This window comes from Caenorhabditis briggsae, assembly GCF_000004555.2.
Source record: "Caenorhabditis briggsae complete genome, chrIV, whole genome shotgun sequence".
In the NCBI taxonomy this organism is placed as follows: domain Eukaryota; kingdom Metazoa; phylum Nematoda; class Chromadorea; order Rhabditida; family Rhabditidae; genus Caenorhabditis; species Caenorhabditis briggsae.
Genome location: NC_013487.2, coordinates 16,801,626 through 16,819,359, shown reverse-complemented (window position 1 = coordinate 16,819,359; position 17,734 = coordinate 16,801,626). Strand labels below are relative to the sequence as shown.

The 17,734-nt window shown below is 38.3% G+C and overlaps 4 protein-coding genes across 4 annotated transcripts in view; 1 reads left to right on the top strand and 3 right to left on the bottom strand.

The window, feature by feature from the left end:
• CBG26531 overlaps positions 1-4,682 on the bottom strand; it is a gene marked incomplete at both ends in the record, with an annotated part of 6,839 nt that extends 2,157 nt beyond the window's left edge. Inside the window, 6 exons of the mRNA XM_045236361.1 lie at positions 620-767; positions 811-1,188; positions 2,255-2,524; positions 2,570-2,700; positions 4,320-4,543; positions 4,643-4,682. Of these exons, the coding sequence (XP_045099055.1) occupies positions 620-767; positions 811-1,188; positions 2,255-2,524; positions 2,570-2,700; positions 4,320-4,543; positions 4,643-4,682 (1,191 nt within the window). The remainder of the gene's footprint in view (positions 1-619; positions 768-810; positions 1,189-2,254; positions 2,525-2,569; positions 2,701-4,319; positions 4,544-4,642) is intronic.
• Positions 4,683-5,684: 1,002 nt separating this feature from the next.
• On the bottom strand, positions 5,685-11,256 carry CBG10528 (the record flags this gene model as incomplete). The annotated part of the gene is made up of 11 exons (XM_045236360.1): positions 5,685-6,005; positions 6,056-6,262; positions 6,316-6,436; positions 6,491-6,732; positions 7,199-7,361; positions 7,408-8,022; positions 8,070-8,114; positions 8,279-10,550; positions 10,606-10,674; positions 10,733-10,969; positions 11,208-11,256. 11 exons carry the CDS (start codon positions 11,254-11,256, stop codon positions 5,685-5,687), a joined length of 4,341 nt encoding a protein of 1,446 aa, XP_045094317.1.
• Positions 11,257-12,648: 1,392 nt separating this feature from the next.
• On the top strand, positions 12,649-13,738 carry CBG26530 (the record flags this gene model as incomplete). The annotated part of the gene is made up of 4 exons (XM_045236359.1): positions 12,649-12,715; positions 13,003-13,088; positions 13,572-13,628; positions 13,679-13,738. The coding sequence occupies 4 exons, from the start codon at positions 12,649-12,651 to the stop codon at positions 13,736-13,738; spliced, it is 270 nt and encodes an 89-aa protein (XP_045099054.1).
• Positions 13,739-15,289: 1,551 nt separating this feature from the next.
• Positions 15,290-17,734, bottom strand: CBG10530 (the record flags this gene model as incomplete). The annotated part of the gene is made up of 6 exons (XM_045236358.1): positions 15,290-15,473; positions 15,652-15,725; positions 15,769-15,926; positions 16,543-16,654; positions 16,762-16,832; positions 17,656-17,734. 6 exons carry the CDS (start codon positions 17,732-17,734, stop codon positions 15,290-15,292), a joined length of 678 nt encoding a protein of 225 aa, XP_045094316.1.

Below are 17,734 nucleotides of genomic sequence, written 5' to 3'. Positions count from 1 at the left end.
TCGAGGAGTTGAAAGTGTGAGGGCGATGATTGAGGGTGCAGCGCCGCTACCGACTGAGCCACGCGGGCAAAGAGAAACCGTGACGGTAGAATGCATACTTTAGCTACAAAAAAACTACGAAAAATCTCCTGTCCCCCCACCTTTAAACAGAATTTCAAGAACTTTTTTTGTTCATGTCACCCCCACCTTTAAAGTCAAGCTTGAGAAACTACAGAAAAAAGAGGTTCTAACTTCAAACGCTTTTATCTGAAAATCCAATGAAGCTAGAAAAAAGTGTTAAACTATGACAATGTTTAGTATAAAATTTCACGCAATTTGGCACAAAAATCATGTTTCTAGCTTAATTGGTCCTTGAGATACGCTTTTCAGAAGTTTAGGAGAAAAGACGCAGACGGCAAAACGCTCTCACCGCCCATGTCTCTCCCTATTTTTGGAATCTGTGAACTAGGAAGCTGATGAATTTGAAAAATTTAATTGGACAAAAAGGTGTAAAATTGAATTTCCTATCGAATGGTACAAAAATCAAAAAAAAATAGCTCTGGGGGTTCTCGAGATACAATGTTCAGAAGAGACGCAGACAGCGAGAGCGCTCTCGCTTCTCTGCCTACTCACCAAAGACAACGCCACCGTTCTCATCAGCGCAACACGGATCGTAGGCATATTTCAATGGCGGAAGCCCTTTTCCACGCCACTTTGTATATTGGTAATGGGTCACTGTTTTAGTAGGCATCGTTTCCTTTTCCTTTCCGAACAGAATGAATTGTTTTCTGGAAAAAATTCAAATTTTCTTAAAAAGGGTCCGCTTCTCACTTTGGCTCCTTGCTAAGCTCCAACTCGCGAACTATAATAGCATCTCCCCATGTCACTGAGTTCCCGTTTTTGTCCTTGGTACCAAAAATACATTTGGAAACCGTTTTAACCGTATACGGACCAATTTTAACGGATCTGCCGGCATTGTTACAAAAGTAATTTCCAGATGTTGCTTTATTGCAAAGCATCACAATGTATTTCACATCGTCCCAGGCGATAAGATCCAGGAATTCGACTCGAGTGTCTTCGGTGTGCTCCGTAAGTGTTGTCGGAGCTTGCATCGCGTAGAATTTGGTGTTCATTCGAGTCCGAATCAAGTTTCCATGGAGACGAAACGGTTGGCACGCGTTTTCAGGTTTCAGTTTGATGTTTCGGTCGCTGAAAACATATATGATTGAGCTAGCTTAAAACTGAGCTAGCAAACCAGGAATAAGCTGGAGAACCAATTTAGCTACTGTACTTGCACTTTGAACCCATATATCTTGGTTATTGTAACAGATAGCAAAAAGCGGCTAATTGATAAAATGTAGCTGATATTATGATAAACATTTTATTAGTTAACCATTTTTTAATATCTCTCACGAGAACCGAGATATATAGGTTTAAAGTTGGTGGGGTATTATGTTAGCATTACCGATCTTAGATGTCATGTTTAAAATGCCATATCTAAGCTCAAAATTAAGCTAGAAACGCCAAAAATAGTGCAAAATGTTTAGAATTTAAAGAAAAACAAGATGTGAGACCTTTTAAAAAGCTCCTTGAATTTTTAGCGACGCCTTTTTAGTTATACCCCAATGAGAACAAATCAATCCCATTGGGCATGCCTTACAACATTCATCGGAAGGGTCCCTACACTGTAAAGTTTGAACTCAATTATCTCGGTTCCTTTATAACATATAACAAAATTGTTAACTAATTAAATAAAGCTGATATAATGATAAGCAATTTATCAATTGACAAGTTTTTGATACCTTTCACAGGAAAAGAGATATATTTGCTCAAAGTAGAAAGCTAGGGGGCCCTTCTATTAGAGGTTCTACGGTACGCATCTGCGTCTCTTTGAAGACAACACAGCTAAATTTTTAATTTTCATCCCGTTTTGACCCATCTTTCCCCTAAAACTACCTGACGCGTTCCAATGAGAGACACAGAGAAGCGAGAGCGTCACGCTGTCTGCGTCTCCCCTCCCCTTCTCTCCCGTCTCCCTAAACTTCAATAGCTTGTAACTCAAGAACCAATTGAGCTAGAAAAATGGGTTTTGTACCAAATTGTGTGAAATTTTACACGGAACATTTTCATAGTTTACAACTTTTTTCTAGCTTCAATTGCTTTTGAGATGAAGGCGTTTGAAGCTTAGTTTAGTTTTTAGTGCCCCAAGCTCATAACTCGGAAGCCAATTGAACTATTATTATGCTTCTTGCACCGTTTTGCAGTTCAAACCTACCGATATCTGGTCCATGCTAACTTCTTATAAGGAGCTTCCCGTTCTTCAGACTGTGGACCATAAGACGCCGCTTTCAAAATACCCACATGTATTTTGGCGAGATCCTTGCCTTTTCCAAGCAATTGCTTCTCCATAAAAACGGAAATTTTATAGCGGTCGGCTGGTTTGACATGGGTGTAGGATGGATCCAAATCAATCATCTCACAATCGATATAATAATTGTTGGGTTCCCAGATGAATTGTTTGTCTTTCCGGTAAGTGTAGTGGTAGCTGCAATTTTCGATTTTCAGAACATTAAAATTGTCAAGAACAAACCATTTTTCCTGTGTCGTGCCGCAAAAACCATCGAGACAAATATCAATGGAGCAATCAGAAATGCTGATCCCATTTTCTCTATTATTTGATTGAATTGGAACGATCGATTCCAGAAATTTCAGAATACTTGTCTGAAATTTGTTTTCCAGAAAGATTTCAAAAAATAGAGATGTCGCGTGGACGATCTGGATGTGAGAGAAAAAAGTTGAAACCAAAAAACCTAAAACCCGGTCATTGACCGAGATAAAGTCTAGATAAAATAATCGACTAGTTTGAATATTTGGATTCAATTCGAGTTAGCGGACTGAATGAGACGAATGAAGTCAACGTTTTCCAATCGACTCAAGCAATTGTTGCTCATCTTGATGTTCAATACTTTTCTAGAAGCTAAAGGTAAGGGATCATATAGAAAGTGCGGTAGGATTCCAGCTGTAAAAGCCAGCTGCATTTTTCAAAAAAGTTTACTAATTTTGAATGATTTTAAGCAAAGATATGAGCCTATGAACGCTAACAGATCACTGTGGAATTCAAGCCGCTAACGGTCCGTCCGTAATCCGTCCTCGCCTTTGGTCCCACATTGCTCAGCTAGCAGCTTGAATTTCTAGAAAATTTTTTTATGGTTGTATAGATTAAGACCTCAGCTATGTTTTACAAAAAAGTTTAGGAATTTTGGACCACTTTGAGCAAAGTTATCCCCATTTCTAGAGGGTCGCCCTCGTAGCTCAGCTGGTGGTGGCGTTTTCAAGAGTCTCTAGCTTGGCTATCAAGTTTCCGATCACTCTGAAAATCTTGGAGGATGTAAAACAGACCTAGACTAAAAACTTTGTCTTTGCAGAATTTTTCGAGAATATCTTTTTTGCCGATTTCTGAGAGACATCTTCTTTGACCCATTTTTGTATTGAAAACGTGTGTTTGTCAGAAATGGGCGAATATCTAAAAAACTAGGTAAATTTATAAAGTTATGTGAACTCAAAGTTTTATGAGTTTTTCAGAATTGAATATTTGTTTTTGAGAACTTCCGCTGGCATCGAAAGATCCCGTTTGGCATCGGAAGAGACAAACAAAGAGGTATGTGATATGCTGCAACGTCAAAAATCAGAGAACTTGAATAGAATGACAATAAAAATATTTAGATATATATTTAGATTTTTGAGACAGATTTTCAGATTTTGTTGGTTCTTAAATATTTTGAAAAGCTACCGTAAACACTCTTATCGAACGCCAACCGGACCGTTGACCTTAAGCCTGTATATCTCACTTGTTTTGAGAGATATCAAAAAGTTGTCAACTGATAAAATGTTTATCATAATATCAACAACATTTTATCAGTTGACCACTTTTTGATATCTCTTACAGAAAATGAGATACATGGGCTCAAAGCGAAATGTTTGGGTGGCGTTCTATTAGAGTGGTAAGTTGGTAAGTTATCAGTTTTTGAGATTCTGAAATTCGTTCAAGATTTCATCTAAAAATGGAGAATTCCAGGTCTATAGGCAAAATTCAAACTTTCATAGAATTTCAAAGTTCTGAAATTTTTAAGATTCCATATTTCAAAAACACTTTATTCTACAAAAATACAGTTACTCAATCCAGGAAACAATTATTCGAATGACTTCTATTTGAGACATTGATGAGCAGGTGCCTTTTAAGGAGGGGGCGGAGCCTAAAAATGGAGAAACATTGAAAATTCCTAGACCAGTTTCTAATGAAAAATTTGAAATTTTAGCTAGTTTTCGATTCAAATGCTTACCTCCTTCTCTAATTCTAACATTTCCTTGGCTTTCAGAATCAACTCATCCGCCTGATTCAAAATTTCCTCTTCTCTCCACCCTGTGATCTTTTTTGCATGTTCCATGGTTTTTTGGAATTGAGCCAACACTTCAGTCTCCCAATCTTTCATTTCTTCCAGCCCAATCGGTTTTCCAGAATCTTCTTCTCGCTTTTTGAGAAACTCGGTGAGCAATTCCACTTGTTCTGGAAATTTTGCAAGTTTTAATTTCGGAAACATCATTAATTGTGGGCTCAAAATGTTCAAAATTGATTAGAAAATCGAAAGAATATATAATCTTTTACCTGGCTCCAAATCCACAATCTCTCCCGGCTCCAAGTCCATAATTCTGGTTATTTTTCAGCAGAAAAATCAAATTTTAATGAGCTGAAATTTTATTTTCTGAATCCACGTGAGCAAAATCCACATAGATATCCCGGCCTTTTATATTTTCAGAATTTCAGATTTTTTAAGGTTTCTTTTTTCTCCCAACGCACGCTCTCCCACAGAACAATTCCGAACTGCAAATTAATTTTTGATCTACAGAAAAAAAGTTTGGCGCGATTACAATTGCAGGTCTAAAACCATAATTTCAGAATTTGTTATCTGATTTTGTGGAGTTCCAAGATAATTCAAATGATTCTTAAAAAGTTAATTAGTGTTTATAGATTCATGTATGATCGTTTTCCGGAAGAAAAAATGTCAAAAATGGTCATTTTGAAAGCTTTTCCAGAAAAAATCTATCTTTTCTCTCAGTTTTTGACATTTCTAGGAGTTCTATAGCTCAAAAAAACCGCAATTATTTTCTCTACATTTTCTATGAACGAATTTTTAATTTGTCTGATAAAACTTTTTTTATAATTCAAAAAACAACACAAAAATGCTATTTTGTGCAATTTCATGATGTTTTTTGAATTATAAAAAAGTTTTATCAGACAAATTAAAAATTCGTCCATAGAAAATGTAGAGAAAATAATTGCGGTTTTTTTTGAGCTATAGAACTCCTAGAAATGTCCAAAACTTAAAGAGGAGATAGATTTTTATTCTCATATAGCTCATAGCTTATAGCTCATAGCTTATAGCGCATAGCTTATAGCTTATAGCGCATAGCTTATAGCTTATAGCGCATAGCTTATAGCTTGTAGCGCATAGCTTATAGCGCATAGCTCATAGCTTAAAGCTTCAAAGCCCCTCTTTAGTAAGATCTAGTGACCAAAATCATATTCCTAGACTGGACGTTTTCAGTCTTCAAAGTTATTAAAAAATACAACAACATTCAACACAAAATTCATTTATTCACTTCATGCAAAACGCATTTTTAATCAAGTTAGGCTCAAGTAGTGAAGTTCAAGACTCTTCTTCCTCATCAGAATCCATCTCAATCACCTCGACGCCTGGACCAGCCACTTCTTCTCCATCTTCCTCGACGTCCATCACAATCCGAGTATCCTTTCCACTCTCCGTTCTTTGCTTCTTATCCTCCATCTTTTTCTCATCCTCTCTTTCTTTCTCGATCGCCCTTTTCAACAAATCCTCATCCATGTCTCCCTCTCTGAAGTCAATCGTACGCTTCAGTTTCAGCTCCAAATCTTTCATGAAAATCATCTTCTGAGCTGTTTTGATCTGTTTCACGAGAGCGTCATAATCTTCCGACTCCAAACCGAACTTCTGAAAAATTGGAAAAATTAGAAGATGAATTTGCATATGAAAAGTTATACATGAGTCAGGCGATAGACGACACTAGCAACGAGCCAGACCATTTGCTCGAAAGTTTGGATTCCATTGCAACGGACATTACGAAGGTCGATGCCACCTTGAGCCACCGTGTAGTTTGCATTGTGCTTCACTTCAGCAGCCATGTACTCGGTTCCAATCAAACACATGGTTCTTCCGATACCAGCAGAGCAGTGGACAACCACTGGGGCCTGAAATTTAGTTATTTAATTAGTTAATCATCTCTGCTTCCACCGAATCTCACCTTGCTATCCTTAACGAATTCCAGCAACTGGCTGACATCCTCGTGACCATTCGGAACTCCTTTATCAGGCCATTCAAGGTAATGGTAATGGGTCAGAGTCCGTTTCTCTCCCTTTGGATCCCTGCAAGTTTTCATAGTATTCTTCAAATCCACAATTGCAATAGAGCAGTCTTACTTCTTCAGCGTAACTTCGAACTTTCGCTTCCAGCCTGCTTCTCGACCTTTGAACATTGGCTCGAAATCAACAGTGTCAATCTTGAACAGTTCCGTTTCAAAGGTTCCTGTGGCATCCGCTTTGAAGTAAGTGTCACACTTGACTTTGCCGTCTTCTTTAAAAAGGCACAGCATGATGATGAACTCGACTTTGAAGTGCCAGACCATGGACCAGAAATCGTCAAGGGTGTTTTTGAGTGGACCCTGAAAAATGCAAAAATGAAAAACGCTGATCATTTTTTCAGTTGACAACTTTTTCCAAACTTTTCTAGCTTTCAAGATAAACCCGTTTTTCTGAGCGCCACAAGCCAGTGCGCGCAGTCAGATAGACACTCTAACTGTCTGCGTCTCTCACTACTGACTTCTTTTATTTTAAACTAGGACCGACAGACTTCTCTAGCTTTTACATATAAGATTCTATTATAAAAATTTTTCAAAACAATTCCAAAAAATCCCCTAAAATTTTTCAAATTTTTCAAAAAAAATTTTATTTGGAAATTTTTTCACAATTAATTTCATTTTGTGTGAAATTTTACGCTGATCATTTTTTCAGTTGACAACTTTTTCCAAACTTTTCTAGCTTTCAAGATAAACCCGTTTTTCTGAGCGCCACAAGCCAGCGCGCGCAGACAGACAGACACTCTAGCTGTCTGCGTCTCAATTCTCTCACCTGAGTTGCAATGAACCGCATGGACACCTTCACGTCTCCAAATTTGCTACTTTTGGAGTAGGTTGGCTTCGTGACAACGTGGTTCGCATGGATTTTGATATCCACACCATTGAACTGGAACTTGACCACTGTTTCCAGATGACACGGAATGGCATTAGGGTAGCTGGAAAAATGGAAAGTTTGCAATTAAAAAATTGAACTGTGCTCACCGATGCTTCTCTCTTGGCAAGTAAATCAACGAAGACTTTATAAGATCTTTGTTGTTTTGTTTCTGGTAATTCACAACGATTTTCATCTGATCACCCAGAATCCCGACCATTTGGCTGGCGTTTTGGTATTTGTGATTTCGGATCCATTTTTCGACGCCTAACAGCATTGTTCTCATGTCAATTTCAAACTGCTCTCTGTCCTTCACCTGTTGTGCTTGATCCTTCGCCTTCTGATCTTTGGCCATGGTCTCCCTCTTTTTCCTCTCAGCTGCTGCCTCGGCTTCCGCTGCCCGTCTCCGTTTTGACGCTGCCCGCCTCTCATCTTCAGCTGCCTTTCTCCGAGCTTCCTCTTGTTCCCGAGCATCATGTTCTCGTTTCTTCTGGGCTTCCAGCTCCTTTTTTTCCTCCTCCATTGCGGCTTCTTTGGCATCACGTTCCTTCCTCTCCTTGTCCCGATCTTCCTTTTCCTTCTCCCGTCTCAATCTATCCCTCTCCTCTTCTTCTAGCCGCTCCTCATCCTCCTGCTTCTTCTTCCGACGCGAAATGAACACCCAAACGCCTACACCAATGCTGACGCCAACCAATAGGAATGCAGCAACGCCGATAATGATCCACCTAGAAATTGGAATATTTGAAGTATGATTAGAAAATTAGAAAATCACATTATCGTGTTATCTGGCTCCTCTGCTGGTCCACTGACTATCGAACTGAAAAGAATATTTTTTCTTTAAAAAATCAGATATTTCGGGTCCAGTATCCAAGGGTACATCAAAAAGAGGCAGTTGTTAAAACATCCTATACCCCAAAATCACATGTACCCTTTTTCGATGTACCCTTGGATTCTAGGCAAAGATTAAAAAAAAGTACTCACCTTCCATTGTTTGCACTTGATGCCATGTTGTTCCGTTGAACCGTGAAAAAGCCAACCAGGAAATCATGAAGAGCCTTGAATGCATCTGGAGCCTTCTCAAACTGAGATTTGTGGCTTGAAAATCCAAGATCCAGTGGTGCTAGCTTGTCTAGAGTCTGCTTACTCTTCTTCAAATCCGACTTGACGGATGGATCGATTTGAGGCTGAGCAATCAGAACTTCTAGAACTTTTGACTTCTCCAGAGCATTGATTTTGGCATTGGGAATGGATCCGAGGTTCTTCAAGGGACTGCTCAACTCCTCCAATGTTTCGGCTTTGGATACATTCAGGTTGGAATCAAAAGACCGGATACCAGATAGTGTTTGATCCAGAGAATCCATGTGGCTTTGATGATCACCCCATTGAGCTGTCAGGTCATTGATTTGAGCCGGATCAGAAACCTTCAGAATTTCCGCTTGCACGATAGCATCGACATCTTTCAGATCAGCAATCTCTGGATCCAATTCCTTCAGTCCATGAGCAAATCGAAGGGAAGCGGCTGATTGTCCGATCACTTTGGATTGATTTGTTGAATTTGGAAACTTGTTGAGATCTGTTGGCGCCACGTCAGGATGCTTCTGCATTTCCGTCGTTAGACTTTTGAGATTCGAAAGATCCTTCGAGACACCAGAGACAGCTTTAATGGATGATTCAACAGGAGCGACGTCATCGGACTTCAAACCTCGTAACTTTCGAGTGGCAGCAATGGCTTGGACTACTTTCTCGGCGTCTTTTACGTTCTCCAGGCAAGCATACAATTTCACCTCCTTATCGAATACAGAATCATACATGTTTCCTTCTTTCGATACCACATCACCAGCTTTCTTTTTCAGTTCCGAGACGTGAGAACCCTCGAATATAACCAAAAGCTCGCTTAAAGTTGTGTTGATCTTTTGTAGACTTCCGCTTTCTTTCAGTGTTTTCATTACTCCTGGAAGCTCAGCCATGGATTGTTTGATATTCGACACGTCGCTGAATTTCAAGGAATCATTGAAGCGCTTGATTTCTTTATTCAAATCATCAACATTCACTTCCAATTCAAACTGAGATATTTGATACAGAATTGTGACATCCTTTATGACTGCTTTGATATCCTTTAAATCGCCCGAATCTATGGGATAGGCTTCTTTTCTACAAAGGTGCAGTTCCTTCCAGACAGTTTCAGTAATATCGGCGACATTTTGATCAACTTTCGAAAGCTCCTTCTGGAATCCTCTGATACCGGATAGTGTTTTAGAGAGTTTTGGAGTCGAAAGAACCGCTAGCTTTTCATCTAGATCAGCCAGTTTCTTGTTCATTTTGAATAATGGAAGTAGACCATCATTCAATGAATCAACTGATTCATTCGTTCCGAGGATCTTACCGATCCATGGATTACGAACATCTCGGACCAATTGTTTCAAATCAGAGACTCCATTTGGAAATCCACTAGTGATTTTCCTTTTTTGGAAGCCAGTATTTGATCTACTTCGAGCTAAACTGGTAACAGTGGCAACATCTTGAACAGCAGCCTCTGAATCAGCAGAAAGCATTAAAACCTTATTCAGATTTGACTTTGCCACGTCCTGATTACTTAGAGGAGTTTTGTACTCCACTCGGAAATAAATGAGATCGATCATCTTCTTGAGAGGACCAATAACAGTGGGACCGTTTTTGAGCTCGGAATCTTTGAGAGTTTGCAAGCTCGTTTTGAATGCTTCGATTTTTTGGCTCATACCATTTAAGTGAGTACCCAACGAACCGAAAGCAGAAGCAACAAAGGAAGCATCGGAAGCTATAGCATCCTCGTTTCTAATTGCTTTGTCAATGCTGTCGATTCTTTCCATAGCCTGTTTCATTGAAAAACTAGGAGCCCTTAGAGGACCATCATCAAAATTCAACAAATCCTTCAGGTAGGAAAAATATGCATCCTTTCCAGAAAGATCTTTTAGATCACCGATAGTTTTAGATTTCTTGAGTAACTCAGTCAAGTCCAGAACTTGTTGTTCTTGGTCTATGATACTGGAATCTAAAACAGTCGGAGCCTCCTTCAACTTTGTGGCAAACTTGTTGAGAGAATCAGGCTTGAACTTGGCGATCGTCGAAACCGGAATATCCCCAAAACTCAGAAGCTCACCAGCCACTTCCTCAATATTGGTTACATTGTTCATCAGGCCAGATTGGACAGAAATTCCATTGGCAATGCGAGCAATGATGCTGACGTGTTCGAGGAATTCTTGAGAGTTGGTGGAGGCTGGAAGATATAGTTTTATCTCGAATTCTAAGAAATCTGTTCAAAAATTACTTACCGGCACGAGTTTTTCGGATAATCGGAGTGTTGGATGGGCGGTTTGAGTCAAGGGGAGAAGCGGGGGAATCTGAAAATCGAAGTTTCAAAATTTAGATGTTCAGTAGAGCGCAAGGGCAATTACTCACCATTGTTCGGAACAGAGTAAGTCATCGAATCCAAGAGCATTCGATCATTGGGATTGGGGGAATCCTGGATACCAGGAATGTCGGGTGGTGGATCTGAAAATAAATCTTGTTTCGAAGGAAGGGAAAAATTCAAAAGCCAACCTTGTCCAGAAGACATGGGATCCTTGAAGATCGGAGGTGATCCTTTATGGGGTGCATCCGGGGGATGTTGGAGGTGTTGGCCGTGCGCACAGACGCCTGAAAATTCGAATTTTTTAGTTTAAAAATTCATACTTCAATCATTTTCTCTACTATTTTACTAAAATCCCGCCTTACCGTTGATGATGATACCCAAAATCGCAAGATAATGGGATTTTATCATTCTTCTCTTAGCAGTTTTTTACTTTTGCAATTGCGAAAAGTCCCCTAAGATCCCGGATCCCAATATTCCAGACCCTACCCGAAGATCCCAGCGTCCCCAGAGACACTCATTTACCTGAGTATTGCGCTGCAATCAATAAACTGATGGCAACGTGGAATACCATTATCACCGCTGCGATTGTAAGCTTTTGAAGGCTGGATCGTTGCTTTGACGATGTGTTCAAATTGTGAACTGATCGTTCATCGATTGATTTCGTCGCTCATCGACTGTTTTGCTTTTTTTGTTGGATTAAAGGCTCTAGGGGTGTTGAACACGTAGGGTTTTTGGTATTTTGATTTTTCAAACTTTTAGGAGAGAGAGAGATAGAAAGAGAGAGAGAGAGAGAGAGAGAGAGAGAGAGAGAGAGAGGGAGAGAGAGAGCAGCGCAGCTATTGCGGGCCAGGCTACTGTACTTTTTGAGTATACACCAGCTACCGTATCAGATTGGGTTACTGTAGACAATCCATCTGGAGATACCGTACTCTCTTGCGATACTGTAGGATGAACAGTGACTACTGTAGCTTTTTGAATTAATATAAATGCTATATCTTGGATTTGTAAATAGTAGATCTTGGCTTACTGTAGAAGACAATCCTACTGTAACCTGTTGGGCTACTTTACTCGTCGAGTTAACTGCAGATACTGTAGCCAGCGTATCAGAAACTTTTTGCCGGGTATTGTACTTCCAAGGATTACTGTAGTTGCAGGGAGGCTCTAGCTACCGTATCTGGTTGGGTTACTGTAGACATCTCATCTGTAGATACTGTACTCTCTTGCAATACTATAGGCCAGGTAACTGTACTTCCAGAGATTACTGTACCTTAAGAGGATACTCTAGCTACCATATCAGACTGGGTTACTCTGTAGATGGGTTACTGTACCTCCGGGGGTCACTGTGCTTTCTAAAGATATTCTAGCTACCTTATCAGGTTGGGTTACTGTAGAAATCTCATCTGTAGATACTGTACTATCCTGCGATACTGTAAATTGGATTAGTGAAACTCCAGAGGCTACTTTAGCTTCTTAGTAGATTAATGTGGATGGATCTTGGGTTACTGTAAAAGAGAATCATACTGTAACCTGTTGGGTTACTGTACTGAAAATTTTCCAAATCTTGATTTTCTGATGACATTTCAGATAGTTTGATGGAAAATATGATCAAATTTGCTTCAATTCTACAAAATTCGAGAACTCTGAAATTCGGAAATTCGGAAGATGTATAATTTCCAGACTGAAAGTATATTGAAAGTTCTGGAAACAATTCTAGTCAATTTTGTGGCTCTAAATTTGAAATTTTCTACTGAAAATCTGCAATTTTTGTACCGCTTTAAATTCAAAAAAAAAGGATTTTCTAGACCTAAAAAGCGTGAAAACCAACATTTTCCTTCTAAAGAAAAATCTAGAACAAAAGCCACATACCAAACCCACGAAGGCAGAAGAAATCTGGATTCGTGGAATTTTGAGCCAACAATTTTTTTTCATCCAGTCACAATCACTGAATCCGATACTGATAAGGATGGCAAAAGAGGAGGAGATTGTGTTGAAGGAAATTGAATTCTTCGGCGATTCTTTTGTTTTTCAAGGTAAAATTCAGGCAAAAATTCGAATTTTTAAACCTAAAATAGAAGAAATTTAGCTGAAAATTTTGAAAATTTTGAGCCAAAATTTGAGAATCTCAAATTCAAATTTCATGAAATCTAGACTCAAAATTTCAAAATTTGAGATCCCAATCGCCAAAAAATCGAGCAAGAAGAAGAAAAAGAAGAAGGAGAGATTGTGGAAGATTCTGACGAAAATCAAGGTAATTTTTCTGATTTTTTTCAAACTAAAAATGTTAATTATCTCCTCCTAATTACCCTAATTACTTCAGAAACCTCTAGAAAGCGTCCACATCCAGTTGGACCCAAAGAGGATGACCAAATCCAGGAGGAAGAGAAGAAGAAGAAGAGATTGGAGGTAACAATGACCGGGAAATTTGAATTTCGGGCTGAAAAATGACTGAAAATGGGCCCAAAAAGCGTTAGGAATTTGATTTTGGTCTGAAATCATTACTAATAACATTCATCAGATTCTGTATGTGCGTATGTATGTCGCGCGCCTGTTCACCTATTCAAAGTTAACCGATTAAGCTGAAACCTGGACAGATAAATCAGAAATGTGTCTAATTAGAAGCCCGAACTTTTCGTTTTCCGAAGTTTCGATTCAGAAGTCTTCTGGAGACGTTCCTTGATTTGGGGGCCGGGAGGTTTATCCCCAAATGGGCGTAACCGACTGGTTATTTCAAAAGTGGCAATTCTCGTTTTTTGAAAATTCCGAAACTTTAAAATTTGAAGTGTGAAATTTGAAGAATTTCAGTGAAAAAATTCAGAATTTGGTATTTTTCATTAGAAATTCAATTTTTCATTTCTGCTACCCTCTAATAGACGGGCATGTTTTCAGAATACTCCAGAGGGAGAGGTTCCAGATGACGACCCAATTCCAGAAGATCCGTTCCAGGTAGGATTTTTTGAGTTTCTATCTTTTTTTCCTTATTTTGAAATTTACAGAATCCTCCAGAAGATTCTAAAGATGAGATTCCAGAAGATCCGATTCAAGAATCATGCTGAACTTTCTTCTTTTTTGTTTGGTTTTACAAAGATTTTTTTTTTCGCGAAAAAAATAGTTTTATTTGAGATCAATTTTTTTTTTTTGATAATTACAGAAATCAATAAATCAATAAAATCCATTAGCCATCTCCCCTCCGAATTGGCTAACAAAGGTTTCGGTGATTTCAAATCTGGGTTGTTTCATTTGAAGGGCTTCCAGAATCCCAAGGATTTCAGCCAAACGACCGGGTCCTTTGGTTCTCATACAGTAGGATGAGAGCAGTTCTAAATGCTTGATTTTCCAGGGTTCCATGTGTTTTTGGGATTCTTCCGAGATGGTTGAAAATTGAATTTTTATACATTTTTTTTTTTTTGGAATTTTGGGTTTCAAAATTTTCAAATTGAGATATTTCAGTTATCGGTAGAGATATCAGAAAGTTGAAAACTGATAAAATATTTGAACTTTTACGATCTACATATTTGTAGTTGAACACTTTTTAGCATCTTTCTTAGTTTTTAAGATACCTATGCGCATTTAAAGGTGGGGGGGGGGACAGGAGATTTTTCGTAGTTTTTTTTAGCTAGAGTATGCATTCTACCGTCACGGTGTACAACGCTTAATGTCACTCTGCGGACAGCGGTCGTCCTCGCCTTTTATGTATGCAATTGGGCGAGCGCTTTCTCTTTTCCCGCGTGGCTCAGTCGGTAGCGGCGCCGCACCCTCAATCATCGCCCTCACAAGTTCAACTCCTCGATGGGCATCTTTGAACGGAATTTCGAGAACATTATTTTTTTCATGTCCCCCCACCTTTAAAGAGACGCAGACAGTGAAGAGGGCGCCTGCTAATCAGTGTACGTCTTAACTTTAAAGGCGCATATCTCAAAATTGGTTCGAGCTGCCAAAACGATGTAAATTACAAAAACTTTAAAAATTTTATGATCTACATTTTAATAATTAGCGATTTTTTGATAGTATTTTTAGTTTTAGAGTTATGCGCCTTTAAATAGACGCAGACACTCGAAGGGACGTCATAGCAGTCTGTGTAGAGCTATCACAAAAATTTTAATTACCAAAATGTCTAAAATTTTATGTTCTACGTTTTTGTAGTTAACACATTTTCAATAGCATTTTTGGTTTTTGAGTTATGCGCCTTTAAAGTGGCGCAGACACTCAAGAGGGCGCCTGCGCTCGCTGGGTCTCCCCAAACTTTGTAAAGGCGCATATCTCAAACACTAAAAGAGCTATCAAAAAGTTGTAAACTAACGAAATGTGAAAAAATTTAAAAACTACAATTTTGTAGTTTATAACTTTTTGACAGCTCTTTTAGTTTTTGAGATATGCGCCTTTGAAGATACCATTAGAGTTTTTTTTTTCAAAAAGTTTCTAGCTGATAAAATGTGTAAAATTAAAGTTTCTTTTTTTTCAAAAACCTGGATTGCAAACTGCCAATGCTCTCATACAGGCAAGATCAAATGGTTGCAAATTATAAATAAACAGCCAGTCGAGAGGATCGTGGATTTCTCTGAAATTCAAAATTTCAAATTCTCCAAAAAATATTTGAATCTCACAAATCAGTTCCCATTCGAATTTTGAATTTTCTTCACCAAATCCAAATAGGACATGTTCAGGACAATGAAGATTGTGGCGATGTAGCCAAGAAGTTTCAGTCGTTCCCAATGTTTCAGCATTCGGGTGAATTGAAAACATTTGGTATATTCGATTGTACAGAATATGCTTGACAGAATTTTCGGTTTGCTGGAATATTTTTTATCTTGAAGAGCATGAATTTTTACGCAAGGAACTCAAAGAATAGGTTCGCTAGCTCCATTTTGAAGCGAGTTATAACCAAGTTTGTCTAGAAGGCGCGCGCAGGCGGAGGTGGCTGTCGCGCGCGCCGTTCCCTCACCTCCGTCTGACCGCGTCTTATTGTTACCTGTCGTTAGTCCATAATTTGACAGAATCATCTCGGATTTTGATTCCTCTAAAATCAAAAATTGACAGAAAGTTCTGGAATTTTTTTCTTAATTTCGAAATTTTGAAAATTTTGTACCTCAACTTTCTGGCCCAAAACTTGCGATTTCCGATAGTTTTCGAAAATTACAGTTTCCACAACTTGAAATCCTTCGGCTGCTTGATCCAGCGAGGTTTGAATTATTTGAATTTCCTCATTTGATTTGTTTTTCGTTCCCTTCTTTATTTCTTGTGGAGCTGAATGTCTATTAGTCTCTTCAAATAGTTATAACGTTGTTCATTTTTGAGATATCGAAATTTTGTGAATTACGAAAATGTAGGTCGTAAAATTTTACAAATTTCGTTAGTTGGCATCTTTTGAATTGCATTGACCGTTTTTGAGATATGCGCCTTTAAAGTTTGGGGGGGGGGGGGCACAGAGCGCAGACGCCCACTTGCGTGTCTGCGTGGTTTTAAAGGCGCATATCTCAAAAACTAGAATAGCTACTAAAAAGCGTTTTACTACAAAAATGTAGACTATAAAATTTTACACATTTTGATAGTTTAACGCTTTTTTCTAGTTTAGCTTCTTTTTGAGATATGCGCCTTTAAAGTTTGGGGAGAGACCTGCAGCGTAGCGCCCTCTTGCGTGTCTGCGTCTCTTTAAAGGCGCATATCTCAAAAACTAAAATAGCTACTAAAAAGCGTTTAACTACAAAAATGCAGTCTTTGAAATTTTATACATTTTTTTAGTTTGCAACTTTTTTCTAGCTCCACCCCTTTTTGAGATATGCGCATTTAAAGTTGGCTAAGCCGACATCAACTTTTAAGGCGGACAATTTTGCCTGATTTTGGATTTTCTGGTATTTCAAACCTTCAAGTTCAGCTAATGTATCAGCACGTCTGTGTTTGTCATCGAAGTTATCACAAAATTGAACATAACCGGGATAATCAGTGGGATACTTTACAGGATCTTTTTGTTGGACCTGAAAAACTTCTTTTTTGAAATTTTTTATTTTGAAATGTTTTTTTTTTGAAATTTTCAAAATATACATTTAAAACAAAAATTATGATAATTGTAGTTTTGACTTACCAAATTTGGATTAATCTTACACTTGAACCATTTCTCCAATCGACAGCCTTTGCAGGACACTTTGCCAAGTGCTGAAAACTTATTTTTTGAAAAATAGGCGTATCTCAAAAACGGGTAGCGTTATCAAAAAATGCTAACTTCAAAAATGTAGTCCTTAAAATGCTACACATTTTGTTAGTTAACAAACTTTTCCTAGCTTTACCTCTTTTTGAGATATGCGCCTTTAAAGTTAGAGGAGAGACCCAGAGCGCAGGCACTTCATGAGTGTCTGTAGCTTATCTCCCTTAGGTATCTAATCCTCCTAATCGCTTTCAAGAGACCTCCTTTTCCCTTTTTCTATTCTGGCCTAAAAACTTGAACTTAGGCATCAAAATGAGCGAAGAGTCAGATTCATCAAGCCCGAGTCTTTCAACGACTCCAGATGATTCAGGTCGTCTAAGAAATGAAAAGGTGAAGGTTTTTTTTCAAAATTTTAAATTTCCGGAAGTTTCAAATTTTGCAGCGAAGACCACAAATTTGCCGAGTATGTCTTGGCGGTGCAACCAATTTTCATTTAGGGATTGAAGTTTGTGGCGCGTGCAAAGCGTTTTTCAATAGAAAAATTCTTGAAAAGAGGTATTTCAAGTGCAAAAACGGGACAAATGCCTGCTTCGATTATGATGTTAAGCGACTACTTTCAGGGTAGATCATTGGATCATTTTCCCCAATTTTCAGTCAATTTTCAGCTAATTTTCTCCCAAAAATCCACAAAAATAACATCAAAAATCCCTTCCAGTTAAAAACTATATTATCCATATTATCCTACTTTTTGCAACCAAAAAATAATCAAATCTTCAAAAAAACAATTCAAAAATCAGCAGAAAAAATATGTCAAAAACATAGTTATACACATACCAGAAACCACTTTTTGGTCTTCAAGGCTTCTTCTTTTTAGTTTCGTTTTCTTTCTTTTTTGGGAATAATTATTGCTCAT